This window comes from Pimephales promelas, chromosome 12 (assembly GCF_988280905.1).
Source record: "Pimephales promelas chromosome 12, fPimPro1.hap1.1, whole genome shotgun sequence".
Lineage (NCBI taxonomy): Eukaryota > Metazoa > Chordata > Actinopteri > Cypriniformes > Leuciscidae > Pimephales > Pimephales promelas.
Window position 1 is genome coordinate 14,638,876 of NC_142780.1, and position 18,177 is coordinate 14,657,052.

At 39.0% G+C, this 18,177-nt stretch overlaps 1 protein-coding gene across 2 annotated transcripts in view; it reads right to left on the minus strand.

The window, feature by feature from the left end:
* myh14 (myosin, heavy chain 14, non-muscle) overlaps positions 1-18,177 on the minus strand; it is a 47,806-nt gene that overhangs the window by 9,280 nt on the left and 20,349 nt on the right. For both annotated transcript variants that reach the window (XM_089117543.1, XM_039694505.2), the window contains exons 13-40: positions 17,740-17,892; positions 16,387-16,560; positions 16,081-16,254; positions 15,875-15,989; positions 14,939-15,010; positions 14,275-14,480; positions 13,740-13,861; positions 12,627-12,696; positions 12,256-12,416; positions 11,333-11,441; positions 9,657-9,788; positions 9,358-9,564; positions 9,138-9,275; positions 8,812-8,935; positions 8,002-8,173; positions 7,692-7,904; positions 7,271-7,415; positions 6,954-7,160; positions 6,082-6,186; positions 5,719-5,871; positions 5,377-5,625; positions 4,223-4,435; positions 3,909-4,121; positions 3,652-3,813; positions 3,323-3,451; positions 3,135-3,223; positions 1,077-1,200; positions 786-994 (exon numbers count right to left, since the gene is read on the minus strand). In XM_089117543.1, coding sequence (XP_088973669.1) covers positions 786-994; positions 1,077-1,200; positions 3,135-3,223; positions 3,323-3,451; positions 3,652-3,813; positions 3,909-4,121; positions 4,223-4,435; positions 5,377-5,625; positions 5,719-5,871; positions 6,082-6,186; positions 6,954-7,160; positions 7,271-7,415; positions 7,692-7,904; positions 8,002-8,173; positions 8,812-8,935; positions 9,138-9,275; positions 9,358-9,564; positions 9,657-9,788; positions 11,333-11,441; positions 12,256-12,416; positions 12,627-12,696; positions 13,740-13,861; positions 14,275-14,480; positions 14,939-15,010; positions 15,875-15,989; positions 16,081-16,254; positions 16,387-16,560; positions 17,740-17,892 — 4,340 coding nt within the window. The remainder of the gene's footprint in view (positions 1-785; positions 995-1,076; positions 1,201-3,134; positions 3,224-3,322; positions 3,452-3,651; positions 3,814-3,908; positions 4,122-4,222; positions 4,436-5,376; positions 5,626-5,718; positions 5,872-6,081; positions 6,187-6,953; positions 7,161-7,270; positions 7,416-7,691; positions 7,905-8,001; positions 8,174-8,811; positions 8,936-9,137; positions 9,276-9,357; positions 9,565-9,656; positions 9,789-11,332; positions 11,442-12,255; positions 12,417-12,626; positions 12,697-13,739; positions 13,862-14,274; positions 14,481-14,938; positions 15,011-15,874; positions 15,990-16,080; positions 16,255-16,386; positions 16,561-17,739; positions 17,893-18,177) is intronic.

An 18,177-nucleotide genomic window follows, 5' to 3' on the forward strand; every position in this document is an offset into this window, starting at 1 on the left:
GTTTGTATGTGTGTGTCTGTGTGTGTGTGTGTGTGTGTGTGTTGGTGGGTGTGTCTGTTTTGCACTCTAGATGTGGTAGAGTGTCACCCCTTTCCTGCGGTGTACTTTTTTTTAGAATTGTGGCCGATTTGTCGATTGTACATTCAAAATTTCAGAGAATTTTTTTTTTGTCAATTTCCCATTCACTTCCTATGGGTCGGTCATTTTTGACAGAAGAGCAAAAGTGTGACTATTTTTTTTACGACCACTTAGCCTGCTCGGATCATGACCTCAATTTTTTTTGTGTGTTCACATACCCAATGCCATAAAAGTCACCAAGTTTCGTAACATTCTGATGAAGCTGTGATTTTTAAAATTTCAAAACAGAAAATTTTTCGGTCAGAAATGACTGAAGAGCACCTGAGGGTTAAACGGTAGCTCACACCAATGGCTTTCGAATGCGTGAATATCACACTCAAGTTGTACAGACCAATTTTTATGATAGCTTTTGTTCGTTTTAGAGCTTAGCAGTCCCTGGTCCCCGTAGACTTTAATTGTATGTAAAAGAGCAGTTCTCACATTCTGCTGAACTGAATAAACATTGAACTGATTGTAATTTTATAGCATTACACTTATTTTCCTATTTATTAATGGTAAGCTGCTTTGAAGCACTAAGAAGTGCTACGTATATAAATACATGTGACTCAACTTGAATAAGAAAATGATTCAGATTTCATTTTTTATTCAGAAGATTCTGTTCATTTGAGCTCCAAGTTTTCCTTTAACACCCCCCACTGTTTTCTTACTGTCTCTCCTGCTCCATTTGTTCCTCCATCGATTCTATCTTGGCCTCCAGGGCGGCGACGCTGAGGCGATGTTTCCCCTTCACAGTTCCCTCCATCTCGCTGAGACGAGTCTTCAGCTCTTTATTATGCCTCTCCAGAGCCTCTCGTGCGCTCTCGCTCTTCTGTGCAAGTGTCCTTTCTCCAGATAGCTGGACTGTAAGAGTCTCAACCTAAAAAGTAGGGAGAGAGATGTAGAGTGCTCTGTCTCTATGTGTTTGTGTGATAGGATAGTGTCCTTCATTGTGTACCTACCTGTAAGGTGCTCTTCCTGTGTCTCTCGGCTATTAGTTCAGCATTACTTTGTTCTTCCTCTAACTCTTCCTCCAGCTGAGTGATTCTTCCCTCAAGACGCCGCTTCTCTTCAAACAGTGCAGATCTGCAGGGAAAAAAATGTTTAAGACAACATGATTTTTTTAATAAACCAGTCTGGTGTTGCACACTATTCATCAGTGCATAAGGAAAAAATTATAGCCAATAATATTGGTATTCAAAATACTTCCAAATATATATATATATTTAATCTATATGAAAGGACTTGAAAGGACTTGGGTGTTATATACACTAACCTTCACATATTTTGGTTTGTAAGATTTTTTTTTTTTATGTTTTTGAGTCTCTTCTGTTAAGGCTGTATTTATTTGATGCAAAATATTATTACAGTTTAAAATAACTTTTAGATTTTCGAAAACCTTTTGTAACATTATTAATGAGTTTACTGTCAGTTTTAATTAATTTACTGTTTCCCTGCTGAATATAAATATTTATTTGTTCAAACATAATAATTTATATCTACACTCACCTAAAGGATTATTAGGAACACCATACTAATACTGTGTTTGACCCCCTTTCGCCTTCAGAACTGCCTTAATTCTTACATGGCATTGATTCAACAAGGTGCTGAAAGCATTCTATAGAAATATTGGCCCATATTGATAGGACAGCATCTTGCAGTTAATGGAGATTTGTGGGATGCACATCCAGGGCACGAAGCTCCCATTCCACCACATCCCAAAGATACTCTATTGGGTTGAGATCTGCTGACTGTGGGGGCCATTTTAGTCCAGTGAACTCATTGTCGTGTTCAAGAAACCAATTTGAAATGATTCAAGCTTTGTGACATGGTGCATTATCCTGCTGGAAGTAGCCATCAGAGGATGAGTACATGGCGGCCATAAAGGGATGGACATGCTCAGAAACAATGCTCAGGTAGGCCGTGGCATTTGAACGATGCCCAATTGGCACTAAGGGGCCTAAAGTGTGCCAAGTAAACATCTCCCACACCATTACAGCACCACCACCAGCCTGCACAGTGGTAACACGGCATGATGGATCCATGTTCTCGTTCTGTTTACGCCAAATTCTGACTCTACCATCTGAATGTCTCAACAGAAATCGAGACTCATCAGACCAGGCAACATTTTTCCAGTCTCCAACTGTCCAATTTTGGTGAGCTCTTGCAAATTGTAGCCTCTTTTTCCTATTTTTAGTGGAGATGAGTGGTACCCGGTGGGGTCTTCTGCTGTTGAAGCCCATCCGCCTCAAGGTTGTGTGTGTTGTGGCTTCACAAATGCTTTGCTGCATACCTCGGTTGTAACGAGTGGTTATTTCAGTCAAAGTTGCTCTTCTATGAGCTTTAATCAGTCGAGCCCTTTCTCCTCTGACCTCTAGCATCAACAAGGCATTTTCGCCCACAGGACTGCCACATACTGGATGTTTTTCCCTTTTCAAACCATTCTTGTAAACCCTAGAAATGGTTGTGTGTGAAAATCCCAGTAACAGAGCAGACTGTGAAATACACCAACAACCAACAACCATGCTTTCCCATTCTGACATTCAGTTTGGAGTTCAGGAGATTGTCTTGACCAGGACCACACCCCTAAATGCAACCTCTATGTGATTGGTTTGGATTAATTAACAGGTGTTCCTAATAATCATTTAGGTGAGTGTATATCATACAGAGCCAAAACCTTTAAACGGTAGTGTAGCCAACAAATAAAGATGTTTTAGATGGAGAACAAATTATTACATTATTCTTCTTATTCTGACGTTCTTCTTTAAGACGAATATAATCAGAGTTATATTAAAAAATGTCCCAGCTCTTCCATGCTTTATAATGGATGACTAAATCATTGGGTAAATTTGATCTTTGAATGAACTATCCCTTTAGTAGAGGAACATTTTTAAATACATTGCAAGTGCTGTTTAGTGTTGATTGTGAAGCATACACAAAAAGATGCAACTCATCCTCCCTAAACAGAAAGATATCTTCTGGGTCACTGAACCTCAACACAAGCACAAACAGATACTGACTTTGCAGTTGCAGTGTTGACAATTTCATCCGCCATTTCGTCTCTCTCCTGCTGGGCCTGTCTCCGCTGTCTCTCAGAAACGGCCAGCTCCTGAGACAGTATCAAAATAACAGCGAATGAGAGAGAAAAAAAAGAATGAAGGAGATGCATTTCAAATATCTTCTGGGTTACATAGGCCGGGCAACACACCTCTGTCAACTGTAATAGTTCTGCCTCCAAAGTCTGCAGCCGTTTCTCGCTGTCCTTAGACTGGACGACGATCTCGTCTCGAGCCAACTTGGTCTCGTCAAGCTCACGGATGAGCTCCTTCATCTGAGTCTAAAACACACACAGGAACACATTAAATAAACAATCAGGGATCAATCAATCAATCGAATTTTATTTTAATGAAGTCTGGCCTTCGTAATGAAATAATTAAGTCTTGATCTACAATAAGCAGCTGGTTATATCACAGCTCTCAGTAACACCTTGTTAAACATGTCTTGTGGATTATTTCAAAATGAACTGAACTGACAAACCTGGAGACGTTTCATCTGTCTAAGTGCTTCCTCTCTGCCCCGATTGGCTGTTTCCACCTGAGCCTCAGCCTCCTGCAGCTCGGTCTCCAGTTGTTTCTTGACCGTCAAAGCCTGAGCTCTCTGAGTCTTCTCCTCTTCAAGCATTGTTTCAAGCTCGCGCACCTGAACAGGTAATAGAAGAAGAAATGTGATCAATTCTGAACATCTTCAGAGACTATCTCATGCCTTCACTTCTTCGTTCTGCTGAGGGTAGTTACCTGTTTGTTAAGTGCTCTCCTTTTTTCTTCTCCTTTCTCCTCCTTAGTGCTGATCTCTCTCTCAAACTGAGCTCTAAGGGCCTGAAGAGTGACATCCAGCCTGAGGCGAGCGTTTTCCGCCTCTGTCAGCTCATCCTCCAGCTCTTGGGTCTGTTCTTTCAGAGATTGTGCCTCTGTTTCCAAAGCCCTCCGAGAGCGCTCCAGCTCATGAACCTGAGGAGGCGAAAAAAGTCAAAACTCAAAGAACAGAATATGTTTTTGCTACTGCTATGCTATAATATTTTAATAAACTCTGGGTAAAAAGCAAGCTGTACATTTTTGCCCACGTCATCCTGGGCGTTGACGAGCTGCTCCATCTCCACACGAAGCACCTTATTGGTTCTCTCCAGCTCATCTCTCTGCTCTGTTGCTTCCTGCAATGCTCTAGAGAGAGACAAGAAGCGTGTTTCTTTCTCTCGACTCTCTGCTTCTGCGCGGTCCCGTTCCTCCAGCAGCCGAGCACTCACTGCCTTCTCCTCTGCCAAACACTGAAGGTTAAAGGTCAAAGGGGGATGAATATTTGGAGCTGCACTGCTCAATGTTTAACCAATTTTTTAAACTTTTTTAAATGACCAAATATTCGTTTATTCATGTATCTTCCTATCAATACATCTAGCGGTCCATCCATCCATCCATCCATCCATCTATCCATCAGTTAATTTATCCCTCCATTGATCCAGCAGTCAATCCATTTATTCCTCCCTCGCTCCCTCCATCCACCAGTCAATCCATCCCTTTATTGATTCAACAGTTAATCCTTCCATCCATGCACCAGTCAATCTATCCATCCATTCCTCCATCCACCAGTCCATCATCTATCAATTAATACACCAGTAAATTTATGCCTTCATCTATCTCTCCTTCGACCCATTTGTCAATTCATCCATTCATCCATCTATCCATCCATCCATCCATTCACCAGTCCATCATCTATCAATCCATCCACCATTTAATTCATCCATCTATCCATCTCTCCATTGATCAATCCATGCATCCATCCATCCATCCATCCACCAGTCAATCTATCACTCCATCCATCAGTCCATCTATCAACCAGTCAATCCATTCATCCCTCACCTGTCAATCCATTCATCCATCCACTGTCTATCGGACCATCCATCCATCCATCCATCCATCCATCCATCCATCCACCAGCCAGTCCATCCATCCATCAATTTACCAGTCCATCATCTATCAATCCATCCACCAGTTAATTCATCCCTTTATCCATCTCTCCATTGATCAATCCATGTATCCATCCATCCACCAGTCAATCTATCACTCCATCCATCAGTCCATCTATCAACCTGTCAATCCATTCATCCCTCACCTGTCAATCCATTCATCCATCCACTGTCTATCGGTCCATCCATCCATCCATCAACCAGCCAGCCACTCCATCCATCCATCCATCCATCCCCTACACTACCTGATCAAATTTCTTTTGTCTCTTCTCCAGAGCAGTGCAGTTTTGTCTCTCTCTCTGAAGAGCGATGGTCATGTCCTCTATCTCTTCTCTCAGCCGTTCTTTCTGCCTCTCAATGCGTTCTTTCTCTTCTTCTTTGGCTCTCTCTCTCTGTGTAGCATTCTCCAGCTCTCTCTGCAACTTCCTCCTGGCCTCCTCCCCGACCTCCACTGCCGAATTCACTTCCTCGGTCTGTCTCTTCAGATCAGATAGCTGCATGGGCACATAAAAAAGAATATGATAAAATGGAGTAAAGATGGTTTGAACAATACAAATGTTTTCCTGGATTTGCAAATGGGTGTAAACCTGTTGTGTATGGTTTTGAATCTGGCGTGTAAGTTCTCTGGTCTTCTCCTCCTCCTCCTCTAGTCTCTCCATCAGTCCAGTTTTCTCTTCCTCTAGAGCACGTACACGTGAGCCCAGCGTCAACTTCTGCCGTGTCTCTTCCTGCAGTAACTCCTAAAAAATAACACACACACACGCTCAAAAGGTAAGCATGATTAAGAGGCCCTCGCATTAACAGTCTCAGAGTGAAATCACAGTCTCTAAGATCTGCTTTGATATAGAACAACAATCAGAGTGAGCAGAGAAAAGCAGTTTGTTTAAGTCCCATGAGTATATTAATATGTAGCGGAAGAAAGCAAATTATAACACACACACACAAGTTACCTGCACATCATGTAGTTGGCTCTCCAGACTGCTGACCTCCTTATTTAGACGGTGAGATTTGGAGTCAGATGAGGCGAGGGAACTGGACAGAGACTCAAGCTCTGACTGAGAAAGAGAGATTAGAATTGTTTCATAATTGGTTTGATCCATAGGTTTGATTCAGACAAGAGTTTCATTTTAAAACTAAAAGTTGGACCAGCAACAAACATTTACTAGCTGGTCATACCAACCTAAATTGATCACGCTACTGTTTGTAACAAGGTGGTTGGTAAAACACCCAATTACCAGCTTGGACAAGCTATTTTCATGTACCAAAAATCATTTTAAGCTAGATTTTCCAGAATGGGAAGGATTCAAGTGACCAACTTTAACACATTGCACAGTCTGCATGGGTAAGTCTTTCAAACCTAATGCAAATTTCCCAATTGCCTGGATTCCAAATGACTGTGTTCACAGTAAATGTGGCCGCTCCGAGTTCACTCCAATCGTACCTAAGACCTAAGCAAACAGTAGGGGTAAATGAGCGCTTCCTGGATTTCAAAGTTCGGTTAAAATAGAGGTGCTCTTTGGATGGGAAACTGAATATGACGAATAAAGCAAGAGAACTCCAAGGCACTCTCAAGTGGAAAAGTTAAAAAGCTTTTATTATTATGGCTTGGTCAAATTAACCATCTAAAAAACTCCAACGCGTTTCGGCTACATGCCTTCTTCTGGGAGTAGCCTAAGACCTCTTTAACAGGTATGTTTGGGAGCAGTTCCCTGGTGCCCACCAGAGTTCAGAAAACCTTTTTTACAAAAAAACGAATCAATTCGTATATATATATATATATTTCAAATTAAGCCCATTTCCTCTCTCTTTTTTCCCATTTTACCTGGAGTTTACTGAGTCGTTCCTCTCGCTCCTCTCGTTCTCTGTCGGCCTGCAAGAGGCGTGCGTTGACTTCCTGTAACTGTCCCTCTGCTCTCTTTCTGCCCCTCTCGCTCTCCATCTTCCCTCCCTGTAATGTCTTCAGCTCAGCACTCAGGTTCATGCGCTCCTCCTCCAGAACAGCCTTCGCCTTCTCCAGAGACTGACGGGACTGTGGACATACACACAAAACTTGGACGTGTACCAATACAAAAGCTGGTTTCCCAGTGAAACAAACAATCATGCAAACAAACTGCATTTGACGTAAATGCTAGGACTCACTCTCTTGGCATTGTCTAGCTGCTCCTGTAGGGAATCTATAGCAGCGGTGTGTTTGATGCGGAGCTCTGACAGCTGAGCTTCATGACGACGGGTCTCGTCCTCTAAACATCTCTGAAGCTCTCCTAATTCAGCCTCACGACGAGACCTAAACAAACACACACACCAAAATGCCTGTGGTTAACTCTGTGCTTAATTGTTTTGACTGTGCACTTTTAGTGTACTTCAATTCTTAAAGGTATATTTAAAAATTTTAGCTTGCAGATAATAAAGTATTAATGAAATAAAAGGCCACTTAAGAGTTTTTGAAGAGAGTATACATTCATAACTGCTTCTTAACTCTAATTCTATAATTCTAATTTATAATGCTTTAAAGAAGAACACTTATTATGATGTGTTGACTCACATACTAACACACACACACCTGAGCTCTTGCTGAGCAGCTGTAGTGTCCAGTGTATCTTCTAGTTCAGTTCTCAAAGCCTCTAACTCCTCTGCCAGATCTCTCCTCTGTTTTTCAGCTCTCTCCCTCATCCCTCGTTCATTGTCCACCTCCTCTTTCAACTCCGAGACCTGAGACATGGCCTCTCTCAGGGCTCTCTGAGCTTCGGTACGACGTGCCCCCTCTTCTTCCAGCCTAAGAGAGAGGAAGAGAGCAAAAGATGTCATTACTGGAGAAGTATTAGCAACTGCGCCACATTCACTATAAGGTATATTTGTGTTTGTGCGTGTACCGCGTCTGTAGTGTGGTGATCTCTTTCTCTCTTTGGCTCAGGCTTCCTCTCAGCTCTGTGACGAGTAAGCTCAGGTCAGACAGCTGCTCTTGAGCCTCCACTGATTCTCCTTCCATCCGTCTCTTCCACTTCTCCTGCTCCAGACGGCCCTGCTCTTCCCTCTTCAGGCGCTCTAAAGGAGAAAGAGACAGTTATTCGGATTTGAACTATCATTGGAAAATAGATCCTTTTAAATGATGTTTTAAATGTTTGGGGTCAGTAAAGCTCTTTTGCTCACTGAAAAAATTCAGTAAGAAACATTTATGTTGGTAAATATGATTACTATTTAAAATAACTATTTTCTGTTTTAATATATTTTAAAATGTAATTTATTCCTGTGATGGCAAAGCTGAATGTTCAGCATCATTACTCCAGTCATCGTTCTAATATGCTGATTTGGTGCTCACAAAATATTTCATATTATTTTCAATGTTGAAAACCATGTGAAAACCATGATACTTTTGTTTCAGGGTTTCTTGATGATTACAAGTTTTCTTAGCATTTATTTAAATGTATTTTTTTTTGTAACAAAATAAAAGACTATACTGTCACTTTTGATCAATTTAATGTATCTTTGATAAATAAAAATATTTTTAATTTTTTTTTAAATTGTACTGACCTAAAAGAGTAAAAAAGGACGTTCATTGTGGTTCTGTAATATTTAATGAATGCATTCTTGAAATTTAAGACACAAAGCCTAAATTCAACATATCCAATGAATCATTAACAATGAAATTTTTAAATGTTTTATAAAAATTCAAGTACTGTTACCTTCTAAATCAGCGATGACAGCTTCCTGTTTGTTTTTCAGTTTGTTAAGACTCTTCACCTTCTCCTCTTCCTCTGTTAGTTGATCTGCCACTTCATTCAGTCTCTCGTCCAAATGTTTCTTCTCCTGAGAAAGAGAAAGACAGAAAGATTGATAAACCACTGTAACAATTCTTACTTCATTATCCGACTATCCAATAAATTCCCAAGGGGAAAAATCAAGTCCCGCCCAACATTTTTTCTTGTTCGGGAAGCCGTTTCACTTGGATATGTGTCACAATAGGGAGGAAAATACTATTGCGACTTCTGTTTCATGCGACTTCAACTACCTTGCTAAATTTGTCTCTCTGCTCCCCCAAAGTCAAGACCTCGGCCTCCAGACTCTTCACTTTGCTTTCCAGGGTGACTTTCTCCAGCTGGAGGCGCTGGCGTGTCCCCTCTTCCTCCTCTAGCTGTTCTTCCAGATCCTGAGAGAAAGAAACAATAATCTTGACAAAAGATATTCAATAGTAGACATGCGACACTGACAAAAGCTTCAGTTCTCCTCACCTGCACATGTTGCTGTATTCTCTTCTTCTCATTGGTCATCTGAACGGCCCTCTCCTCTTCCTCCTCCAATCGGCTCTCCAGCTCTCCCAACACATCTTCAAGCTCCTGTTTGCGACTGGCCAGCCGTGCTCTCATTTCTTCGGCCTCTGCGAATAACTCCGCCTCCGCCTGAAGCTGGTCGGTCAGCACTGACTTCTCCTCCAACAGCTGTCAGGAAGACATCCAGATGTGAATGTGGAAACCAAACAAATACAATTCTTTGTGCAACAAAAATGAGTGAAACAATGAAATAAAGTCACCTGTTGGTTTTTTTTGTCCAGTTCAGTAAAGTCAAGCTCTAGTTTACTCAGCTTGTCTTTGGCTTTCTGAAGCTGTGTTTCCCGAGCTTGAATCTCTTCATCTTGACGGGTCACCTGCAGCAAGGGCTTCACCTGGAGGAGAGGTCAAAGGTCAAAAAGCAAATTAAAAGTAGGGCTGTCAAACGATTAATCGCGATTAATCGCATCCAAAATAAAAGTTTGTGTTTACATAATATATGTGGGTGCACCATGTATAATTATTTTATATTTAAAAATACACACACATTCTTGTATATATTTAAGAAATTTTCATGTATATAGATTTATATATAATTTATATTATACATAAATATAAATATTTTATATATAAATAATATTTTTTTCTTAAATATACATGCATGTGTGTGTATTTATATGTATACAAAATAATTATACACGGTGCACCCACATATATTATGTAAACACAAACTTTTATTTTGGATGCGATTAATCGTTTGACAGCCCTAATTAAAAGACATGCCGCATCCCAACTCATATACTTCTAATGCACTGGAAAAAAGTGGCAACCTGCAAATGTTACTGTAATGTGCTATTTTAAAGCCTTATTTTACTAACAATATTTAAAAAAAATAAATAAATAATAATGGTAAAAGTGAATAATAAAATAAAAGTAACATTTATCATTAATATTTAAGCATTAAGCATTTTTTTTAATTCAACATTTTTTACGTAATTCAAATTGTATCAACTGTAAGTTGATAAAACTGATTAATTTATAGGCATATTATATAAGTTAATGCGAGAATATACAACAATTAAAAAGTTTGGGGTCAGTTTTTTTTATTAATATTTTTATTCAGCAAGAGTGCATTAATTTGATCAACAGTGTAAGTAAAGACTTTAAAATTGTTACAAAAAAAATCTAATAAATGCGTTGTTTTTTTTTTTTTTTTCAAAGAATCCTGATTAAAATGTATCACGGTTTGCACAAAAATATTAAGCAGCACAATTGTTTTCAACATAGATAATATCAGCATTTAAGAAGAATGATTTCTGAAGGATCATGTGAAACCAAAGACTGGAGTAATCAGATGAAAATTCTGCTTTGCCATCACAGAAATAAATCATATTTTAAAATATATTAAAATAGAAAACACATTTTAAATTGTAATCATATTTTACATTATTACTGTTTTACAGTTTTCATCAAATAATTGCAGCCTTAGTTATTAGCATGAGGGACTTCTTTCAAAAACATTTTTAAAATTATTATCGACCCCAAACTTTTGAACGTGCAATTCTGAGTATGTAGTAAAAGAGAGAAACATACTACCACTTCTTTACTTTATACATTGATACACGTTAGCTTTAGCTACATTCCACATAAAAGCATTACATTAAAGGGGCTACGTATAAGAATTTTCACGTCTTAATCGCTTTTTTATTGACAATGTATGAACACCTTGTAACCAAACTTAAAAAAGAGACCTTCCTCGAGGTTGTCAATGAAAGCCTGTAAAGTGAAGGATAAGTTGCTGGCTGCAGTTTAGTTAATGGCCACCGGTGTCACTATTAACAAGGGTTTTGTAATTCTACAAATAACCCCTTTAAAACTCATTATTAGGCCTACTTCATGTTTTACTTTATATAACATGTTGTATAATGCTTTGTGTTACCTTGGTGAAGAGTCTCCACCACTGCCAGTTTCTGAGCTTCAGGTATGCAGCACAGTTCCTCTGCATCACACGCAGAGCGCTGAGCTGCTGCTGCTTCTTATGGAATGCCCTGAAAGAACACGTCTGTTAAAACTTACGTGCACACTAGAGGCTGACATTTTTTCGGGAATCCCGTGGGTCACAACATCACTATGTATCACAGGATTGGAACAGGAAAGAAAAAAATGCCAGTGGGTGTGGGCGGGACCGGGAATCGTAATAAAACTATGATACCCAACTTTATACACAAATATAAAGTTTCTATAAATACATTTTGAACTAAATCCTATTTGCCCCGTCCCTTTATGCTCTCCTGTTTGCTTTAGTGTGGCTGGTAAAGTGAATGACGTGCTCCACACTCCCGCACCAGTTGGTGGCTGTAATATAGCTGCCAACTCTCATGCATATTGGCCGTAAGACACCCGCATTTGATTGGTTTCACACGCTCACACGCCACACCCCCGATTTCTCATGCTGAAGTGTCAACCTGTTCGGTCAAATGCCTGGAAGATGAGTTTTTTCTATATATCTACCTGTTGAGCCACTCGTGATCGAGTAGTTATGCAATGCTATGCAAATTAGTTAAATTCTCCCGGAATCTAGAGCGAGACAGAGATTGTGCTTCAAACCGCCTAGCGCGCGCACACACGGCAGAGAGGGAAAGCCATCGAGAGACCTTGTGAGTGCGTGTGTCATCGAAACAACCCAGTTTTACAGTTTTTTTTCTGTAACTGACAGATTCCGGTCAAAAAAACACGGGAGTGGGAGGGAATAGGAGTCATTCCTCCGGGATTGGGATGGGACAGGATTTTTTTTGTGGGAGTGTTACGGGAGAGGTACACATATTACACACCACACAACCTGCGACACACACAGACACTAACCTCCTGGCGAGGTATCCACGGGCCGCGCTCTGGAAGCGGATGATGGTGTCAGTGATCTTCAAGTCTCGTTCTTCCTCCAGATGAGCCAGGACTCCAGCCCGGAAGAACACCTTACTCTGTCCTACCCGGAAAAGGTTCTTGTCCAGCTCCAAAGCACTGATCTATAGATACAGTAACAAGACACAATCAACAACATGTAGAATACAAATCAGAGATCTGAATAAAACAATAAACCACCATTGACCTTCCCCACTCAGTTCTTGACCCTAAAGCATCTGTGCTTATCCGGAATATCTGATATTAGTGTGTAATATCCTCTATCAAATCAATATTATGAACTCTTTGATTAAGGTTTGAGTGACATCACTTACCATGAGCTCACAAGCCTGTTTGCCATCCATAAAGGTTCGAGGAATAGCATTTGGAGTCAAGATCTCATACCTGAGAGATACAGTACACAAACACAAAAAGAGGCAGACAGATAAATATGACGCAAGAATCTCATTTATGTAAGATATACCAGGGTGTAATGATACCCTCATGTCACGATTCGATGCATATTACATTACTGAACTCACAATACGATATTATTGAGATACTCCAAGACATATGGTAAAAGGTTAACAAAAAATGCACTGTTGGTTAAAATGCTAAATGGGTTTAAATGAATAGGCTTGGACTTGGTGCTTGTAACCCAAGGACAACGGTCAACCAGAATAACAATATTCATGATTCTGAAGCTGAAAATACAGAATTATTTTAGATGAATAAGCTTGCACTCTTTCACTGACAAGATATATTTAAAATAAAGTCGGCCACATTGCATTATTATACATTATATTCAACATTACATATAGTAGATTAATGTAGTACTTACACTAGAACTCTGAAAACTTTAATTTTTTTTCTCACACAGTCATTTTTATTTTGGGGGAACTATCCACGATACATATTGATGCATTTTTGAATTGCGATATATTGTGGCACGATTTATTGTTACACTCCAATAAAGCATAAAAGTATTACTGTAAGCAATTATTTTTTGCACAGACATTCACACACACACACAGACACATGCGCACACGCATGCATCCCCCCCCACACACACGCACAATATACTTTTCTACTGTCAATGGGGAAATTCCAGACTTCTATTGTTTTTATATTCAGCTAGTAATAAATACTATAATCTAGCACTAAACCTAACAAAATTCATTAACATTATTCACTTCATTTTTGTACTGTTTTACAAATGAAGGTCAAACGTGCTCTACCAAACGTGGATATTTTTGCACTAAGAAACGAACATTGTTATTATGTTTTGATTGATACTGTGAAGCTGCTTTGATCTATACTGTCTATATATTGTCACAATCTATATTGTGAAAAGCGCTATATAAATTTACTTGACTTGACTTGACTTAGCTCACTACAGGGTACAAATTTATCCCACAAATGATGGTTAAATACACACACACACACACCTCTGTCTGAACTCCTGGAATGGGATGCGGTTCGGGAAGCCCTGTCTGCAGATCCTGATCCCCTCCAGTACACCATTACACCTCAGCTGATCCAGAACCAGATGAGGACTCAACTTCCCTGCCTGTGATTATTTAAAGAACAAAAACACACACACACACACAAAAAACCCATCAATGATATTAAAATTCTACATTTTGTCTAAATATATTAAAAATAAAACACAAAAAATTTAAAACGTTACAATTTGCAGTAAGATAATGGTTTCTATATTTTGAGATTTGCTAAAGATTACACTGAACACACTGAACACTGAAATTATTAGTGTTATTATAGATTAAATGAGTGTTAGATGATTGTAAAGGTAATCTAAATGAGCATACATAATTAAATATCCAATTTCCACTGATAACAAAAAATTTTAACCAACATTTTGTGCAACCTCACAATTAATACCCAAAGTGCACAGAAGTTCTCACTTCTTCGACGAAAAGAAAAGTACTATGTTCGTTTTTCAATTTCTCCTTCTATTCGTACCTTTTTCTCATGGTTGGGGATGATGCAGCGCAGGAAGTTGGGGTTGGTGTTGCGGAGGGTGGCCATCAGTTTAGTAAGGGACTCTTTGTAGAGTTGCCCCACCGTGCGAAACATTCCCTTCTTCGTCTTTAACCCAGCGGCCCCAAAAGTCACCGGTCCACTGTTCTCTCCGGACGACCCCTGGTCCAGACCCACAATCCTCTCCACTGTCAAGCACAAAACAGACATGTTATTATCTAAAAAGAATATGTTTATGGCATGTTCAGAGAGCACTATGGCTCTAGATTAGTGCTATTTCTGTAAAATCATACAACCAAAACGTTTTTGAGAAGAAAAGTTCAAATGGAAGTCATATATGAATGTGTTCTTCTTCTGAGACCTTTAAAACTTCCAAAAAAGAAAGATTAGAAACTCTGTGTGCATTTCTACATTAAAAGCACTTGAACAAATATGATCACTACCATAAACCAAACTATACTAGAATGAGTTCTATAGCAAACGAACTACGCATTCTACTAAACTACAGTTAGAAGAAAAAAACAGCAACCCACACATCACATCACAATCTGATGCAATGAAAGAGAGATGAGAGACAGAGTGAAGGGCAAATCATAATTAGATGAAGTGATGGAGAGGTTAAAAGAAGAAGAGCAGAAAAACCTACTGCTGTCAGAGCCATTGGTTTGCAGGGTGGCATAAGAGTCAAAAAAGTACACACGAGGAAGAGTTTGAATATCTGAGAGAAGAGTAAAGTAGAGAAGAGAAGAGAAGAGAAGAGCGTTAGTCCATAGTAGATTACAGTGTTAAATATTAGGAACTGAATAAAAAATGTTATTATTAACATTGCATTATTAATCATTTATTAATAAATAGCGCAACTATTATTATATATATATATATTATTTGATTGAACTGGAAACATTAAGGCTGCAATTAAGCCATTTTCCCATATTCATTGTTTGTAGCAGTTTCTAATTGTTTTAAGCAATTCATCAATTTATTGTTGCTGTAAATAATATTTGATATTTGCATTATTCATTTATCTGTTTTCCTGCTTCTGAAACAGGAAACTGGGAAATTATTATTATTATTAGTTTGTTTATTTATTTGTTTATGAATATTAAATATTTAAACATTTGTTGATAAATAATATAATATAATATAATATAATCCCTTCATAATTAAGCTGTGAATGGTTTTACCATTTGTATTGCTGGTATAATTGGATCAAGCAATTAATTAATTTATCATTTATGTTAATAATAATATAATACAATATAAATTAATTCATTAATTTTTTTTTTTTTGGATTAATTAATTCATTAATAACTACTTATAATAATATTAATAACATCATTATTACTAATTTATTTGTTTTTGTTGTTTATTTTTGTTTATTTTGGGGGAAAATATGTAAAAATTATTATTATTATTATTATTACTATTATTATTATTATTTTTATTTATTTTTCTGCTTCTGAACCTGAAATTTCAAGAAATTATTCTAATTACACCACAGCGTCTTTTAAACACATACCAGTGCAAAAAACCTTCCCCAGCGTTACGACACACACACACACACACACACGCTTCCCCTCACCCTCCCTCCAGAGCTCAGAGATGAAGGGGTCAGATGACTGATGCAGGAGAGATGCCACATTATCGTTCAAAGGGTCCATGTTTTTCACCAGCCACTCATTTGCCTTATAGTCCACCTGACAGAGTAAGAAAGTAGAGTCCATTTTGACTTCATGTTGAATAGAAAAAGGAAAAAAGGAGACCCTGAGGTGGTAAAATAAATCTGACCTTGCCAGCATAGTGTACAATGGAGAAGTCGGCCTCTTCTTTAAGCTGCCGCGGCCGCATGAACTTTGAGTGTGAACCCTGCTCAGCTGACAGTTTGTCCACAAATGAGCGATCGGTCGCCCTCGGAAACCAACACTCCTCGTCCAACAATGCCAGCACGCCAGGAGGATGAGCCTATGGAGCAAACCAATTAGAAACACTATCAAAGCTAGACACTTCCAATGATGTCAAATCAGATTGTATGACAGCAAACTGTCATACAGTACATTCTCTATTACGTGAATTTAGATCTACACACACACTGACCGGTCTCTCGATGAGGTCGATACAGGGCTGGAGATCCAGACCGAAGTCGATGAAGTTCCACTCGATGCCCTCTCGCTGATACTCCTCTTGCTCCAGTACAAACATGGTGTGATTAAACAGCTGCTGCAGTTTCTCATTAGTGTAGTTGATACACAACTGCTCGAAGGAGTTTAGCTATTGAGAAAGAGACGACATAGACAATAATATTTCGTCAGTTGAATAAATAAAGACAATAACTGACAGGTGTAAATTTAAGTTTGTAGGATTTTTATGTTAAAATTCATTCTTTTAACCCAGTTTATTGTATATTGGCTACTATTAGTATGTCATTCATGGGTTTATCTCCAAAAAAGTGTAAACATTGAGTTTCTTTCAGGCACCATCAAAACATTGAGATCTGTCAATCTCTTTCCAGCTCTTTTGCCTTGTCAATGGTGTAAAATATGAAGTTGGACTGTTTCATGTAACTTAGTTCTTCTCCCTCGCTGTGTTATGGCTTTGTTATGTGGGGATAAATGTGCTGGTTACGTTCGTGAGACAGCTGATTAGCACTCATGTCATTGACCGCAAAACAGTATGTAACAGGAATCACCAACCCATCGATCGCGGTCGACAAGTCGATCTTAGAAGCATTTTTAGTCAAAAGAGTTCAGAGAGAAAAAAAACTGAGAAAAAATCCTATTGTGTGTAGTAAATGGTGCTCATGCGGATGCGTCGAGTTTAAACAAGGCTTTACACTTTAACCTGCTCAGCCACAGTAACAGCTCATATTTAGCCAGCTAAAGTTAGAAAAAAGATATAGTTGCATAGTTTCATGTGGTTCTTCTCCCTCGCTGTATTATGGGTTTGCTATGTGGGGAGAAATGTGCTGGTTACGTTACGTTCGTGTCTCCAGATGACGATATGTTTGTCCCGTTTTAGCCACCGTAGCTTCTTCGAAAGGGAGGGGCGAGCAGTGGTTTGAGCCCTTAGTGCAAACTCGCAACCGTACCGCTAGATGTCGCAAAAAATCACACACTGCACCTTTAAACAGGTTGGGAACTCATTAGTTCTCCTCAATTGTTTACTCATGACACATAGCAATACAGCTGAATGGATTCTTAATATGGTGGAACTCTGTATTAAAAGTAGCCTACTTTTACCTGTAGGGATGTGGCTTCACAAGCACCTGTGAGAGCTGTTTTTGTGATATGTTTGAGTTGGGGGAGGCACGTCGCATGAAAGGGCATAATGAGTCCAAGGGTATTTGCAAGGTTGTTTGAAAATATGCTTTATTTTTATATAAATAATTATTAATATATATATATATATATAATTCTGCTAGGTGCCACTCTAGTGTTGCTCGGATCTCACCTGGAAGATCTCAAATCCAGCGATGTCCAGGATCCCGATGAACGAGGCTCCCTGCCGCTGCCTGCGGTCCAAGGCTCTGTTGATCCGGTGCACCAGCCAGCGGAACAGACGCTCATATGTGGCCTTCGCCAAAGCCTCTATCGCAAAATCAGCCTGAACACACCCCCCAAAACAAAACAAAAAAATGCAAATTCAGGTTTTTTTCCCAACAGCAACATTGAAGCAAAAAAGTAATTTTATTTGTCCTCACTTGATGAAATGCTGCATTAAGTGACAAAACAACTGAGCAACTGAATCATTGGGTCGCATTCACCATTAACTGTGTGGATTATTTGGCATTATACAACAGGGCTGTTGAATGCTTGAATCTGATTGGTTGACAAAAGTTCAATATTTAAAATGAATAGAAAATGAACTATTAGTAGACAAGCGAGTTTC